Source organism: Xenopus tropicalis, chromosome 3, assembly GCF_000004195.4.
Source record: "Xenopus tropicalis strain Nigerian chromosome 3, UCB_Xtro_10.0, whole genome shotgun sequence".
In the NCBI taxonomy this organism is placed as follows: Eukaryota; Metazoa; Chordata; class Amphibia; order Anura; family Pipidae; genus Xenopus; species Xenopus tropicalis.
This window is the reverse complement of record NC_030679.2, coordinates 3,152,222-3,169,899: the sequence shown is the minus strand read 5'-3', so window position 1 is coordinate 3,169,899 and position 17,678 is coordinate 3,152,222. Positions and strand designations below refer to the sequence as shown.

General features: G+C 42.7%; 1 protein-coding gene across 3 annotated transcripts in view; it reads left to right on the top strand.

Annotated features, from left to right (window-relative positions):
• The window catches only part of smc1b (structural maintenance of chromosomes 1B), a 45,799-nt gene that overhangs the window by 10,274 nt on the left and 17,847 nt on the right, over positions 1–17,678 (top strand). For all 3 annotated transcript variants that reach the window (NM_001278349.2, XM_031897637.1, XM_031897638.1), the window contains 9 exon segments: positions 545–783; positions 2,154–2,412; positions 2,516–2,656; positions 3,998–4,080; positions 5,239–5,446; positions 5,659–5,844; positions 6,241–6,420; positions 8,430–8,576; positions 17,161–17,298. In NM_001278349.2, the coding sequence (NP_001265278.2) occupies positions 545–783; positions 2,154–2,412; positions 2,516–2,656; positions 3,998–4,080; positions 5,239–5,446; positions 5,659–5,844; positions 6,241–6,420; positions 8,430–8,576; positions 17,161–17,298 (1,581 nt within the window).

Here is a 17,678-nt window from a genome sequence, read left to right as displayed (position 1 = left end):
ACCCTCGGTCTGACCAGTCCTACACTCACTTATCTGATTCTATAGGATTCTATATACATTTAACAAAGGGACTAAGTTTTACCTGCAACTTTCTTCCTTTCAAGGTTAAAACCCCCAAATAGCTGCCCTTTTATTGGCCCATTGGGATCAAACTAGCTGGAAAGGGTGGGAGCAACAAATTTAAGAAGTCAAACGATGAATGGGATGGTGGGGTTTGTAGCTCTGGGAGTCGTGAAGTAACCTTTAGAAGACACAGAACAGTCATTCTTATTTATAGATATGAGTTGAAGGTGCCATACTGCCCAACATTTGATGGCTTTCTCCATAGATAAATTAAATCTGCCCCCCAGTTCCATAGCATATCCCGCAAATATCTATTTCTGACGTCTACACAAAAGTGGGGTTGCACATTTTGCTGAAATCGAGAACCATTTGCAAATGCTCTTTCACAAACCAACAACTGGCATTAGCTCTTCTGCACCTTTATGAAGGCTACAAGCTGAAATCTGCATTGTACAATAGAAAATATTCCCTATGTTCGCAGGCTGATCGCTACAAAGCACTGCAACAGAATCTGAAAGAAACCAAGGTCGAGCTACAACTATATCAGCTTTTCCACAACGAGAGGAAACTGGAGTCGGTAGTGAGGAGTTTAGAAGAGAAACAATCGGATGCCAACAGGCAGAAAGAGCAGCTTGTCCGTGCCGAATCGGCTCTCAAGTCTGAAAAAGCAGAGCTCGGTCGATGTACGAGAGATCTGCAGCAAATTGAAAAAGAGATTAAGTAAGATTCTCTTTAAGTAATGATATAAACGTGTGGGTTTGAATGGATCGGACAGATGTACATAGTAAACGCGATTGCGGTTATTGTACGTGGGTTCGATATCGTTTGGATACTTTTCTGCTGTTTGTAAGAGCTGGCCGGTCAACAGTAGAGCTTTGCCAAAGCAATGAACAGTAAACATCTGCAAGGGCTATTGTTGAGCCAAGTAAAGATCCATGTTTTGTGCTTGGGGGGAGTGAATCCCTGCCAAATAATTTCTTGGTTTCATACAATAATGTGGCTAATTGCCCTTGCAGGTGATAGTGTGTGTATGCCATGTTTTTGGATATCTCTGGGGGGAGAAATCTTTCACATTGTGCTTCCCTTCTGGTTAGAGGGGTGGTTCACCTTCACCGTAACATTTTGTATGTTATAGATTATCCTGTTCCTAGCAACTTTGCAATTGGTTGTCATTTTATATAGTGTTTGAATTATTTGCCTTCCACTTCTATATCTTTCCAGTTTTCAAATGTCAGTGACCCCGACAGCCAAAAACTATTGCTCTGTAAGCTTCTTACTTTTTTTTTTTACTTATCTTTCTATTCAGCCCCTCTCCTTTTCATTTTCCAGTATGTCATTCAAACCACTCGCTGGTTGCAAAGGTAAGTAGGACCCTAGCAACCCGATAGCTGCTGAGCAAAAAGCTAAATAACTGAAAAACCTTAAAAAATAAAAAAGGACAACCAATTGCAAATTGTTTCAGAATATCTTTGTTTACATCATACTAAAAGCTCATTTGAAGGTGGACAACCCCATAAAAGTATGACGTCATGGCGGTATAGGCCAAAGGAGTTCAATTAGTTTCCCTGTAGCCCCTCCTCTTGATGTCCAAGAGTCCCCTCCTCAGGGTCGGACTGGGCCGCCGGGACACTGGTAAAATACCTGGTGGGCCCCAGTGGCCCAGACCCGACCCTATTGCTTCTTCCTCTTGCCTCCGATGTCCTCCCCTGAAGCGTTTCACATAAGTGTTCAGGGGAGGACGCCGGACAGGGGCCCCTGCGGGGGGGGGGTTTAGGGGTACGCAGCGGAGGACATGGCCGGAGGAGGCACCTCGGGGGGTTTGGGGCCCCTGGAGCGGCAGCCCCGGTGGGCCCTGCACCCCCCCAGTCTGACCCTGCCCCTCCTACTAGTGCCTGAGAGTCAACCTTAACATTCTTATTAGTGATATATGTGCCGGCCCAACCCGACCTAACACTGCCGGATCCTGGATTCGGTGCATCACAAATTATTTCTTCAGTAAGGGATTTTACCCTGTAGCCCCGTCATTCAAAAAATTAGAAAATCATTTCTACTTTATTAATGAAGTGTTCTTTCATTTACTTGTTTTTAAGAGTTCAAGAAGTGTCTCTAAGTCATTTACGACCCCAGTTTATCAAAGCCAAAGAAAACACCGCTCATCATTTAAAGAAAGTCGAAACGGCTAAAAAAAATGTAGCAAACAATGAGAAGCAGTGCCACAAATTGGAACAAGACAAGAGTGAGCTGGAGACAGAGATAGAGGATATCGAGACAGCCTGGAGACTGTTTGAGAGGAAAGTCGAAGAGGATCGTCAGAGAAGACTAGGAGATATTGAGCTAGAAGAAAGTCAGGTAATTTAAGTGATACAGAATTGGGGTAGGGAAGTGTATCTTGAAGATGCTCTTACCTATGTATATTCTATTTATTGACCTCCTTTTGTATGAATCCCTTCAGCGGGAACAGTACAGGGAATTAAAGGAAGAAGCCAATAAAGAGAGTGCAGTGTTGAGGCAGCAGCTAGATAGACTCCAGTGGGAGCAGAAATCTGCCCAGGAGAAGCTGGAATTTGTTCTGACGAGACAAAAAGAAGTGCAGGTAAAAGAATTGAATCACAGGCTGCTACGCAGATTTACCAAAATGTCAGTTTAGAGCTTAATACAGGTATAGGACCCGTTATCCAGAATGCTTGGGACCAAGAGTATTCCGGATAAAGGGTCTTTCCGTAATTTGGATCTCCATACCTTAAGTCTACTAAAAAATCAATAAAACATTAATTAACCCCAATAGGACTGTTTTGCATCCAATAAGGGGTAATTATATCTTAGCTGGGATAAATTACAAGGGACTGTTTTATTACTTCGGAGAAAAAGGAAATCAGTTTTAAAATTCTGAATTATTTGATTAAAATGGAGTCTTTGGGAGACGGGCTTTCCGTAATTCAGAGCTTTCTGGATTACGGGTTTCCGGATAAGGGGTCACATACCTGTACATACAAACTCTCCCACGTTCTATTCATTCCTATGGGGATTTTAGTTGCGTATTTACCAAATGGTGAGTTCTATCTTTTCCCCATTGATAAATATGCTTTCAAATATCCCATAGGAATTTATAGAACATGGGTGAGTTTCTATGTATTAAGCTCTAAACTCACATTTTGATAATAAATCTGCCCCTTATTGTCATAAGATGTCAAGGTAAAATATAAATTCAGTATAACTGTTAGCTTTTAGCACAAAACTCCCGAGAGTATTTTTAATTTAAAAAATTCAATTAATGATATATTTATTAATAGTCACGAGTTTTGAATTTTTGGCCTTGTTTTCTCGAAAAATTTGAGCATTTTGGTGCAAGTTTTACTGAATTTTCAATAATATATTACCGTTTCCCCCCAAAAAAAAATCTGGAAATTTCCAAGAATCCACTTTATCTTTCCCAAACAGGAAGTGCTCCAGCGGCCATTTTAGGAGCATTGGCGCTCATTCTTGGAAAACAATAATGCGTTTAAATTTCCCTTGAAAGTGTATGAAATGGAAAACAATGATGGGATGAACTTCCCTCTGAAAGTGTGTGAAATAGAATACAATGGGGGAATTAACACACAAAAAAAAAGTATATGAAACAATCGTGTACTGCCAAAAAAAAAAAAAAAAAAGGGGCCCCTAAAGATTTAGGCTTTTCTTGCTTTATGTATGGATTAAATAAACTCTAAAGCTTTTTATTTACTACAAGCTGCTTTTTGACTTTTTATGGATCACCAGAGTGCCAGCCCTAAATATTTGGCCTAATCCTGAACTGAACATTAGATTTGGTGCATCCGTGATTTATATAATATACTATGGATGAACCAAACCCCCGAATCCATCCCGATTGATTCGCCCAAATACCGCACCAAATCTGAATTAGCATATGCTAATATTCTTCTGTTACTTTGAACAGGTAAACAAGAAACACGTGGAGGAACAGATAGAAGAACACAACAAACGGATAGAGAAACTAGAGGAATACATAAACACTTGCCTGTATGTATTGTATCTTAACATTGGATTCTTTTAGGCCTTGGCATTATCTTATTTTAGATCAGTTCAGTATGGGTCTGTATGTGGGTGTATAGATAGGTCAGTGTGGGTCTGTATGTGAGTGGATAGATAGGTCAGTGTGGGTCTGTATGTGGGTGTATAGATAGGTCAGTGTGGGTCTGTATGTGAGTGGATAGATAGGTCAGTGTGGGTCTGTATGTGGGTGTATAGATAGGTCAGTGTGTGTCTGTATGTGGGTGTATAGATAGGTCACTGTGGGTCTGTATGTGAGTGGATAGATAGGTCAGTGTGGGTCTGTATGTGAGTGGATAGGTCACTGTGGGTCTGTATGTGAGTGGATAGATAGGTCAGTGTGGGTCTGTATGTGAGTGGATAGGTCAGTATGGGTCTGTATGTGAGTGGATAGATAGGTCAGTGTGGGTCTGTATGTGAGTGGATAGATAGGTCAGTGTGGGTCTGTATGTGGGTGTATAGATAGGTCAGTGTGTGTCTGTATGTGGGTGTATAGATAGGTCAGTGTGGGTCTGTATGTGAGTGGATAGATAGGTCAGTATGGGTCTGTATGTGAGTGGATAGGTCAGTGTGGGTCTGTATGTGAGTGGATAGGTCAGTGTGGGTCTGTATGTGAGTGGATAGGTCAGTATGGGTCTGTATGTGAGTGGATAGATAGGTCGGTGTGGGTCTGTATGTGAGTGGATAGATAGGTCAGTGTGGGTCTGTATGTGAGTGGATAGATAGGTCAGTATGGGTCTGTATGTGAGTGGATAGGTCAGTATGGGTCTGTATGTGAGTGGATAGATAGGTCAGTATGGGTCTGTATGTGAGTGGATAGGTCAGTATGGGTCTGTATGTGAGTGGATAGATAGGTCAGTGTGGGTCTGTATGTGAGTGGATAGATAGGTCAGTGTGGGTCTGTATGTGAGTGGATAGGTCAGTATGGGTCTGTATGTGAGTGGATAGATAGGTCAGTATGGGTCTGTATGTGAGTGGATATATAGGTTAGTATGGGTCTGTATGCGAGTGTATAGATAGGTTAGTATGGGTTTATGTGGGTGCTGGGTTCACTTGGAAGGGCTGAACTTGATGGACTTTGCGCTTTTTTGAACCCTTGTGATGACACCGACAACTCTCTTGTTAAAGTAAATCTATTGAAGAGCAAAGACCTCAGGAGGAGCAACTGGCTGGGGAAATTAAAGCTAGCAAGCAGCGAATGGTAGAGATCAACGAGCAGCTGAACAGTATTGTTGGAGAGCTGCAAAATGCCCGTATTGATTTCCACGAAGGAAGTAGGCAGAAGAGGAAAGCAGAGGTCCTGGAAAGCATGAAACGAATGTATCCTGACGCTGTGGTACGTAACATTGTGCTCGTGGCCCTGCTGATCAGGTGACTAAAGGCGGCCATACATTTTGGCTTGTCTTGTGAAGCTATTTATTTCATCTGATACACTTTGGGGCTCATTTACTAACCACTGATTTTTAATTTTCCATGAAAAAAAATTATGACGTTTTAGTAAATCTGCCCCTTTGTTTTGACTTTCCTTATTTTTGTATTTATTTAAAGTTTGGCAGATTATTTGAGCTCTGCCACCCAATTCATAAAAAGTACCAGCTGGCAGTTACCAAGGTGTTCGGCAAATACATGAACGCCATCATCGTATCTACAGTGCAGGTTGCTAGAGACTGCGTCAAATTTCTTAAAGAGGAAAGGGCGGAGCCCGAGACTTTCCTCGCCTTGGATTATTTGGATGTAAGTTATTTTTATTACTTTTTGTATTTGCTTTTTCTTCCCCTGGAACTTTAACGGGGGTGATTTATCAACGGTCGAGTTTAATTTTTTTCTCGATTCGAGCTTTTTTGCTCTTAAAAAACTCCCAATTCGAGTTATGGTTCGACAACTCAAATGTCTGGTTTTTGTGCAAATTAATCGATTTGGAAAATCAAACTCAAATTCACAAATTTGAAAATTGATAAGTAAGCTCCTAAAAGTTTATTGATCTGACAGCTAAAGGTGGCCTTACAGGGGCAGATTTATGCTGCTTATCTGCCCGTGTATGCCCCACCCCCCTGTGATGGCAAAATAAAAAAAATCCTGGAGATGTTTAATATCTGTAGATAAGTAAATCAGATTTTGCTCAATTTTTAGATAAAACAAATCAATGAAAAGCTGAGAGAAATAAAAGGCGCCAAGATGATGGTTGATGTCATACAAACTGTAAGCGCCCCTCTGAAGAAAGTGATCCAGTTTGTGTGCGGCAACGGACTGGTTTGTGATACGGTGAAGGAAGCAAAACGGATTGCGTTTGATGGACCTGAACGATTAAAGGTTAGTAAACCATTAGTATACCATTAGTAAAAATACTATCCACTGTTAAATAACCACAGGAAGAGGAGGGGCCATCCTGTGGGTATTTAACACAGGATTGTATTTGTACTAATAGGCTTGATACTGGGCTGGATTGAAGCCCAAAATGTTGCCTTTGGCTGCTGTTTTTATCATTTTTGCATTTACCCACCCAGGCAGAGGGTACAGCATGCACCTGGGGTTACAAGAAGCTGACTTCCACTGTGTAGCACATCCTAATTGATTTTAAGGGCGCAGATCCAGGGGCAGGTAGGAGTGCAGGGCGGAGAGGACGCAGATTGGAGAAACTCTGGAGGACGAAGTGGTTGAAGACTAGGACAAGGACAGGATGGAGCAGACGAAGACCAGGACAGGACAGAGCAGGCAAAGACTAGAGACAGGACAGGACGGAGCAGACGAAGACCAGGACAGGATGGAGCAGACGACCAGGACAGGACAGGACAGAGCGGGCAAAGACTAGAGACAGGACAGGACGGAGCAGACGAAGACCAGGACAGGACAGAGCGGGCAAAGACTAGAGACAGGACAGGACGGAGCAGGCGAAGACCAGGACAGGGCCGAGCGGGCAAAGACTAGAGACAGGACAGGATGGAGCAGACGAAGACCAGGACAGGACAGAGCGGGCAAAGACTAGAGACAGGACAGGACGGAGCAGGCGAAGACCAGGACAGGGCCGAGCGGGCAAAGACTAGAGACAGGACAGGATGGAGCAGACGAAGACCAGGACAGGACAGAGCGGGCAAAGACTAGAGACAGGACAGGATGGAGCAGACGAAGACCAGGACAGGACAGAGCAGCAAAGACTAGAGACAAGACAGGAGTGAGCGAGCGAAGACTAGGACCAGGACCGAGCGGGCGAAAACTAGGACCAGAAAAGGACAGGATGGAGCGGATGAAGACTAGAACCAGGACAGGACGGAGCAGGTGAAGACTAGGACCAGAACAGGATGGAGCGGGCAAAGACTAGGACCAGGACAGGACAGGATGGAGTGAGCGAAGAATAGGACCAGGACAGAGTGGGCGAAGACTAGGACAAGAACAGGACAGGATGGAGCGGGAGAAGGCTAGAACCAGGACAGGACGGAGCAGGCGAAGACTTGAACCAGGACAAGACAGAGCAGCCGAAGACTAGGACCAGAACAGAATGGAGCGGGCGAAGACTAGGACCAGGACAGGACAGGATGGAGCGAGCGAAGACTAGGCCAGGACAGGACGAAGCAGGCGAAGACTAGAACCAGGACAGGACAGAGCAGCCGAAGACTAGGACCAGAACAGAATGGAGTGGGCGAAGACTAGGACCAGGACAGGATGGAGCGAGCGAAGACTAGGCCAGAACAGGACGGAGCAGGCGAAGACTAGAACCAGGACAGGATGGAGCGGGTAAAGACTAGGGACAGGATGGAGCAGGCAAGGACCAGGACAGGACTCGAGCAAAGGCAGGAACAAGAGCAGAACAGGGGTGAAACTAGAACAGGACATGGCTAGGAACGGTCCTGATACAGACACGGAAAAGGAGCCAGAGCAGGGAACAAGAGCTAGGGGCAAGCCGCAGTGCTCAATGTGCAGCCAGTACTCAGGCCCGAAATGTGAGGAGGGCTGGGCTTATATAGGGCAGAGTCAGCCCTGATTGGCTGAACCCACCTAACCACTAAGGCTGCTGGGGTGACAATACCCAGTATACAGGTGCATGGGAGAATAAATGATCAATGAGCTGTTGCCAGCTGCTCTCCTGGCTCAGTGGTTAGGGGTCCCAGCCCTGGGAGCATAGCAGTATCTAGGTTCTTAAGCAGTTAATATCTCTAAATACATTAAGAATTCTACATTCTGCAACGATGTATTGATGTTACGATGTAACCTCTTAGGGGTATTCAGTACAATAGAGAGGCATTCTGCTTCCCCCTATATATTCCCCTGTATGTTTCCCCCACGTTACCCAACTGATAATGGAAATGTCAAATATTCCGATTCAGGCGGTCGCTCTAGACGGGACGCTTTTTTTGAAATCTGGCGTCATATCCGGCGGATCGAGTGATCTGAGATATAAAGCTAAACGCTGGGATGAGAAGGAGATCAACGAACTGAAAGAGAAAAGGGATGCGCTAATGGCCGAATTGAAAGTACGTACAGCAGCCATATTGGTTATTCTACCGTCCCTAGGGGCTCATTTACTAACCATCGATTTTTTTTTTATTTTAAATCTCGCAGAGAAAATACCCTACAACTTTTCCGAGATTTACTATGTTTCTAAACCTCTAAAAATCCGAATTCGACAATTTGCGTTGTTAAACTGAGTTCATGTATAAGCCAATGGCAGAAGTTCCTTTCCTTGAATTTCTTTTTTTTGTCTCTGAACTTTAGAGATTTCACTGGGTTTTACCAGAAAATTAAAAAATTTGTGGAAAATTTTTGGCCGAAAACTCAACTTTTTCGAATTGGCGCAGCAACAGTTCAATAAAATCGGGATTTTCGCTGCCACAATTTGAAAAAAGTCGATTTTTTACAACTTTTGCTTGAGACTTTTTTTTTTAGTAAATATTAGACATTCAGGAGAACAAATTTAGTTGAATTTGAAAATTTAAAAAAATGAGAATTTCACTTACCTCTTATCGTAAATTCCATTTCTTCTAGTCCCGACATGTCAGTACGCATGGGCAGTATTGCCCCCACAGCTAGGAGGTAGGACCTATATACTAAAGCCAATCAAAATGAACCCTTACCTATAAGACCATGTGACTTCCTCCTCACCACTGTTATACATTTGCCAAGCAAATAATTGGGATGGGAAACCCCGTACTGACATGTCGGGACTAGAAGAAATGGAATTTACCATAAGAGGTAAGTGAAATTCTCATTTTCTTCTTCGTCCCTACCATGTCAGTACGCATGGGATCTACAAAGCCATGCCCCTAAAAAATAAGGGGTGGGGATAATAATATCAACAGATGCTAAAAACAAAATTAACCCTTTAAGTGCCAAGGGACGTAGATTCTACGTCCCAGGTACCAAGGGACCAAAGTGCCATGGGACGTAGAATCTACGTCCAATGGCACTGTCGGGTTTACAAGCGCTGCGCTCGCTTTTAAAGCAGCGCAGCGCTTGTAAACCCCTCAGATCCCCCTAGGCAACGAGCAAAGCAGCACATACTCACCGATCCGGGTCCCCGAGCCGCACCGATCGGTCGCTCCAGCCAATGACAGCAGTGGACACGCGTTGATGACGTGTCCACTGCTGTCCCTTTAAATAGCGCCGCCTACTGTCGGCTCCCTCACTCCTGCTGCGCACTTCGGACGAGATGGAGCTCCCCTGCTGCCTTCCTGCTGGATTGATCGCCCCTGATCGCCCCTGATCGTCTGCCTGCCTTGGGTAAGCTGAACTACAACTCTCTACCACTGTTTATTTTGCTTATTTCTATCTCAACTGTCTAAAAAATTTTTTTTTTTTTTTTTTTGCATTTTTTCTTCTATCTTTGTCATTATTACACTTTTGTACACATACACACTGATTTACAACTTTCCCAAGCACACACAGACACTTACACACACACTTACACTTACACTTTTTTTTTTTTTTTTTTTTTTTTTTTCTTTCTTTCTTTTCTTTTCTTTCTGTCTTTGCTTTCTTTGGCAGTCTTTTTTTTACTAAAACTTTATTTCTGATCTTGCTCTATAATTATCTGATTTATTTGGTTGCATTTTAGTGTTTTTTGGCATTTTCATAATTGATTTCTGTTTTTGAATTATTCTATTGCACTGTAACTTTTTGTATTGCTATTGGGTGCTGAATTTGCAGTGACGTTGGTGGATCCAGGGCTCTGACCACCGATTTCATTGCAATTATTGTTCTTCTGTTGGTTTAGGTGGTTTTATTGGATTTTACGGTGTTTTATCTTTGCATTGTTCTTTATTGTGTGTTTAGTGCCCCCAAAAAGGTTGCTTTTGCAGTGACATTGGTGGATCCAGGGCTCTTACCGATTTCATTGCAACTATTGTTCTTTGATTGCTTTTAGTGGTTTTATTCCATTTGATTTCAGTTGTTCTAGAAAGGTCCAGAGGTGCTAAGATTGTTCTGGTAGTTTCTATTGCCAAGGGTTAGGCTGATGCCACACGAGGCGTAGGGCTGATTTTTTCAGCAAGTGGAAAAACGCTTGCCGAAAATTCAGCCCTACGCCTGCTACTTGTTCCTGCACCCGAATGAATGGGATACGCTCGGGTGCAGGCACGTGTAGCCGATATACGCATGAAAACGCGAGACTTTGCATTCTCACGCGTTTTCATGCGTATATCGGCTACATGTGCCTGCACCCGAGCGTATCCCATTCATTCGGGTGCAGGCAAAAAAAAAGGGGTGCATAGAGTGCAGCCCCAATATTATGCATTTTCAGGTTTGGCGGCCATGTACTTATGTGCAACCAGACATAGGTATCGTTTTATTCAGGGGAACTTGCAGATTGATGGTTAGTAAGTTTTTGGTAGTTGCCATGGAGATTTTGGGGAGAAATCTAGGTTTTTTATCTGGTTTTTCCTTGATTTCTGACCAAAATCTAGGTTTGTATCTGGTTTTTCCTTGATTTCTGACCAAAGCGCTGACTTCTGCAAGGGACTGCGGCCACAATTTTCCATGTAGAAAGAGAAGAGTGGCGTCTCTGAATAGCTGAAGGTGTGCACTTTTCGTAAATATATAGATTGTGGGGGTTATCTCACAGGTAGGGGGGGTTAACAGTGAAAAACTGCAGGTAGTGCACATAGAGCGCAGCCCCCAAAATTTCAACTGAAATTGCCCTTATGCATTGCCCCTGTTTGGGGGCATTTGGTGGCCACGTCTTTATGTGCACCCATACATATGGGGTATCGTTTTATTCAGGGGAACTTGCAAATTGAGGTTTAGTAAGTTTTTGGTAGTTGCCATGGAGATTTTGGGGAGAAATCTAGGTTTTTTATCTGGTTTTTCCTTGATTTCTGACCAAAATCTAGGTTTGTATCTGGTTTTTCCTTGATTTCTGACCCAAGCACTGACTTCTGCAAGGGACTACGGCCACAATTTTCCATGTAGAAAGAGAAGAGTGGCGTCTCTGAATAGCTGAAGGTGTGCACTTTTCGTAAATATATAGATTGTGGGGGTTATCTCACAGGTAGGGGGGGTTAACACTGAAAAACTGCAGGTAGTGCACATAGAGCGCAGCCCCCAAAATTTCAACTGAAATTGCCCTTATGCATTGCCCCTGTTTGGGGGCATTTGGTGGCCACGTCTTTATGTGCACCCATACATATGGGGTATCGTTTTATTCAGGGGAACTTGCAGATTGATGGTTAGTAAGTTTTTGTTAGTTGCCATGGATATTTTGGGGAGAAATCTAGGTTTGTATCTGGTTTTTCCTTGATTTCTGACCAAAGCGCTAACTTCTGCAAGGGACTGCGGCCACAATTTTCCATGTAGAAAGAGGAGAGTGGCGTCTCTGAATAGCTGAAGGTGTGCACTTTTCAGAAATATATAGTTTGCGGGGGTTATTTCACAGGTATGGGGGTGTTTAGACTAAATAACTGCAGATAGAGCACAGCCCCCCCTTATGCATTGCCCCTGTTTGGGGGCATTTGGTGGCCACGTCTTTATGTGCACCCATACATATGGGGTATCGTTTTATTCAGGGGAACTTGCAGATTGATGGTTAGTAAGTTTTTGTTAGTTGCCATGGATATTTTGGGGAGAAATCTAGGTTTGTATCTGGTTTTTCCTTGATTTCTGACCAAAGCGCTAACTTCTGCAAGGGACTGCGGCCACAATTTTCCATGTAGAAAGAGGAGAGTGGCGTCTCTGAATAGCTGAAGGTGTGCACTTTTCAGAAATATATAGTTTGCGGGGGTTATTTCACAGGTATGGGGGTGTTTAGACTAAATAACTGCAGATAGAGCACAGCCCCCCCTTATGCATTGCCCCTGTTTGGGGGCATTTGGTGGCCACGTCTTTATGTGCACCCATACATATGGGGTATCGTTTTATTCAGGGGAACTTGCAAATTGAGGTTTAGTAAGTTTTTGGTAGTTGCCATGGAGATTTTGGGGAGAAATCTAGGTTTTTATCTGGTTTTTCCTTGATTTCTGACCAAAATCTAGTGTTGTATCTGGTTTTTCCTTGATTTCTGACCAAAGCGCTGACTTCTGCAAGGGACTGCGGCCACAATTTTCCATGTAGAAAGAGAAGAGTGGTGTCTCTGAATAGCTGAAGGTGTGCACTTTTCGTAAATATATAGATTGTGGGGGTATCTCACAGGTAGGGGGGGTTATCACTGAAAAACTGCAGGTAGTGCACATAGAGCACAGCCCCCAAAATTTCAACTGAAATTGCCCTTATGCATTGCCCCTGTTTTGGGGCATTTGGTGGCCACGTCTTTATGTGCACCCATACATATGGGGTATCGTTTTATTCAGGGGAACTTGCAGATTGATGGTTAGTAAGTTTTTGGTAGTTGCCATGGAGATTTTGGGGAGAAATCTAGGTTTGTATCTAGTTTTTCCTTGATTTCTGACCAAAGCGCTGACTTCTGCAAGGGACTGCGGCCACAATTTTCCATGTAGAAAGAGAAGAGTGGTGTCTCTGAATAGCTGAAGGTTTGCACTTTTCGTAAATATATAGATTGTGGGGGTTATCTCACAGGTAGGGGGGGTTAACACTGAAAAACTGCAGGTAGTGCACATAGAGCGCAGCCCCCAAAATTTCAACTGAAATTGCCCTTATGCATTGCCCCTGTTTTGGGGCATTTGGTGGCCACGTCTTTATGTGCACCCATACATATGGGGTATCGTTTTATTCAGGGGAACTTGCAGATTGATGGTTAGTAAGTTTTTGGTAGTTGCCATGGAGATTTTGGGGAGAAATCTAGGTTTTTTATCTGGTTTTTCCTTGATTTCTGACCAAAATCTAGTGTTGTATCTGGTTTTTCCTTGATTTCTGACCAAAGCGCTGACTTCTGCAAGGGACTGCGGCCACAATTTTCCATGTAGAAAGAGAAGAGTGGTGTCTCTGAATAGCTGAAGGTGTGCACTTTTCAGAAATATATAGTTTGCGGGGGTTATTTCACAGGTATGGGGGTGTTTAGACTAAATAACTGCAGATAGAGCACAGCCCCCCCTTATGCATTGCCCCTGTTTGGGGGCATTTGGTGGCCACGTCTTTATGTGCACCCATACATATGGGGTATCGTTTTATTCAGGGGAACTTGCAAATTGAGGTTTAGTAAGTTTTTGGTAGTTGCCATGGAGATTTTGGGGAGAAATCTAGGTTTTTATCTGGTTTTTCCTTGATTTCTGACCAAAATCTAGTGTTGTATCTGGTTTTTCCTTGATTTCTGACCAAAGCGCTGACTTCTGCAAGGGACTGCGGCCACAATTTTCCATGTAGAAAGAGAAGAGTGGTGTCTCTGAATAGCTGAAGGTGTGCACTTTTCGTAAATATATAGATTGTGGGGGTATCTCACAGGTAGGGGGGGTTATCACTGAAAAACTGCAGGTAGTGCACATAGAGCACAGCCCCCAAAATTTCAACTGAAATTGCCCTTATGCATTGCCCCTGTTTTGGGGCATTTGGTGGCCACGTCTTTATGTGCACCCATACATATGGGGTATCGTTTTATTCAGGGGAACTTGCAGATTGATGGTTAGTAAGTTTTTGGTAGTTGCCATGGAGATTTTGGGGAGAAATCTAGGTTTGTATCTAGTTTTTCCTTGATTTCTGACCAAAGCGCTGACTTCTGCAAGGGACTGCGGCCACAATTTTCCATGTAGAAAGAGAAGAGTGGTGTCTCTGAATAGCTGAAGGTTTGCACTTTTCGTAAATATATAGATTGTGGGGGTTATCTCACAGGTAGGGGGGGTTAACACTGAAAAACTGCAGGTAGTGCACATAGAGCGCAGCCCCCAAAATTTCAACTGAAATTGCCCTTATGCATTGCCCCTGTTTTGGGGCATTTGGTGGCCACGTCTTTATGTGCACCCATACATATGGGGTATCGTTTTATTCAGGGGAACTTGCAGATTGATGGTTAGTAAGTTTTTGGTAGTTGCCATGGAGATTTTGGGGAGAAATCTAGGTTTTTTATCTGGTTTTTCCTTGATTTCTGACCAAAATCTAGTGTTGTATCTGGTTTTTCCTTGATTTCTGACCAAAGCGCTGACTTCTGCAAGGGACTGCGGCCACAATTTTCCATGTAGAAAGAGAAGAGTGGTGTCTCTGAATAGCTGAAGGTGTGCACTTTTCGTAAATATATAGATTGTGGGGGTTATCTCACAGGTAGGGGGGGTTATCACTGAAAAACTGCAGGTAGTGCACATAGAGCGCAGCCCCCAAAATTTCAACTGAAATTCCCCTTATGCATTGCCCCTGTTTTGGGGCATTTGGTGGCCACGTCTTTATGTGCACCCATACATATGGGGTATCGTTTTATTCAGGGGAACTTGCAGATTGATGGTTAGTAAGTTTTTGGTAGTTGCCATGGAGATTTTGGGGAGAAATCTAGGTTTGTATCTGGTTTTTCCTTGATTTCTGACCAAAGCGCTAACTTCTGCAAGGGACTGCGGCCACAATTTTCCATGTAGAAAGAGGAGAGTGGCGTCTCTGAATAGCTGAAGGTGTGCACTTTTCAGAAATATATAGTTTGCGGGGGTTATTTCACAGGTAGGGGGGGTTAACACTGAAAAACTGCAGGTAGTGCACATAGAGCGCAGCCCCCAAAATTTCAACTGAAATTGCCCTTATGCATTGCCCCTGTTTTGGGGCATTTGGTGGCCACGTCTTTATGTGCACCCATACATATGGGGTATCGTTTTATTCAGGGGAACTTGCAGATTGATGGTTAGTAAGTTTTTGGTAGTTGCCATGGAGATTTTGGGGAGAAATCTAGGTTTTTTATCTGGTTTTTCCTTGATTTCTGACCAAAGCGCTGACTTCTGCAAGGGACTGCGGCCACAATTTTCCATGTAGAAAGAGAAGAGTGGTGTCTCTGAATAGCTGAAGGTGTGCACTTTTCAGAAATATATAGTTTGTGGGGGTTATTTCACAGGTAGGGGGGTTAACACTGAAAAACTGCAGGAAGTGCACATAGAGCGCAGCCCCCACATTTTTAGCTGTAATTGCCCTTGTGCATTGCCCCTGCTTTGGAGTGTTTGGTGCCCATGTCTTTATGTGCACCCATACATATGGGGCATCATTTTATTCAGGAGAAGTTTGTCTTTCAAATATGCCTTTGTTAGAAAATTTTTATGAGATTTTTTTTTCTGTCAAATCCACATTTGATCATGCGTCCAAGTTTACGTTTTAGAAAAAAAAAAAAATGTCATAAAAAGTTCCAAATTTCACAATGCACTGACAAAAGGTATTTGGCTTTTGAGTGAAAACTACATTGCACCTAGAAACCTGAAGGTCTGTAGTTTCTAAAGATACCAAACATGAGGGGATATTTTAGATTTACATATAAGTTATGCTGCATTAACTGTTACAAGCGCTTTTCTGCTTTGTTCTGGTGTGATATTGTACTAAGTATTGCCTTAGTTTGGGGGTTACTTCTGGACAGGAACTGTGGGGTACCACCACATATTTGGTATCGTTGGAATTGGGAGTATCAGGGCTTTTACAAACAATAAAAAAAAGTGAGTAAAATTAACTTTTCTATGGAAAAAAACCTCAAAATATACAGAAATTTTTCATAATTTTATTTTTTTTTTACATATTTCACCCAAAATACACATCATATCTCCAGAAAAGTTATAAAATTTGGTATGTATGTCGAAGCCCAATTAGTGACGAAAAAAACGATATATAATTTCCCTAGTTTCGTGGAGGTTTTCCTACCAAAAAACATTGTTAAAGTGAATGAGTACAAAATGCTTAAAAAACGTCTGGCACTGGGGGGAACCGAAATGACGAATTCGGCTGGCACTTAAAGGGTTAAGCGTCACAAGAAAAAACTGACCATTCCCTGCTACAAGAATCCTCTCAGGGACCAGAGGGATTTCCACACTATGGTTGCCATAAACATCCAAGCAAGATTTTTAGAGTTCACCATTTGATAAATACATTTCTAAAAATTCCATAGGAATGAGTAGAACAATGGGTGAGTTTTACTAACCATCAATTTTGTATTTTATACTCGATTTGGTTATTTTTTATAAAAAGTTGCAGAGAAAAACGCTGCGACTTTTCCGGGTTAAACTTGCCGAGTTCATGTAGAAGCCAATGGCTTCTTTAGTCTCGAAACTTTTGGGTTTTACCCGAAACGTCGCCTTTCCCGAATTATCACAGCAACAACTCGATAAATTAGGGTTTTTAGCAGCGGCAACTGGAAAAAGTCGAGTTATTTACGACTTTTCCTTGCAACTTTTAGTAAATATTGGACATTCAGGAAAATGAGTTTTAGTTGAAAATATAGAATTTGTAGAGTTTAAGCACATCTGCCCCTAAATGTATTAAGCTCTAAACACACATTTGAATAAATCTGTCCCTCTGGGGGTGATTTATCAACGGTCGAGTTGATAAATCACCCCCAGAGAGGCAGATTTATTCAAGTGTCCTTTGACTGGGCAGCAGATGATTGGCCCATGTTTAGGGGGCCATAACAAAGGCTTCTTGACTGATATCTGCTCAGGAATTGGCCGAATACCTATTACATCTGTAACGAGATTCACAATGAGCATTTTTCTGTTTTTATCCCTTCAGGAGCTGATTAAGTTACAGAGAAGGGAGAGCGATTTAAAGCAACTTCAAGCTCAGCTGCAAGGAACCCAGACGCGCATGAAGTATTCACAGAGCGAAGTGGAAGTCGTTAAAAAGAAACATCTGGCTAATTGCTCTATGGTGGGAAATGAGCGGGAATAAACTCCTCCATTCAAACTGCATATTTATCAAAACCTGTTATCATCTAAACAGCATAAGGGGCGCTTCACCATTGAGTTTTAGTACGATGTAGAGAGTCAAATTCTGAGACAATTTGCAATTGGTCTTCATTTATAATTATTTGTAGTTGTTTCATTATTTAAATAACACACAGATTTACTAAAATTCTATAAATTCTCATTTTTTTTATATTTTCAAATTCAACTAAACTCGTTTTACCAAATGTTCAATGTTTGCTAAGAAAACTCAACTTTTTTGAATTGTCACCGGGAAAATCCCGAATTTATCAAGTTGTCACTGAGATAATTCGCAGTCGAGTTTTTGGGTAACACCCAGAGACA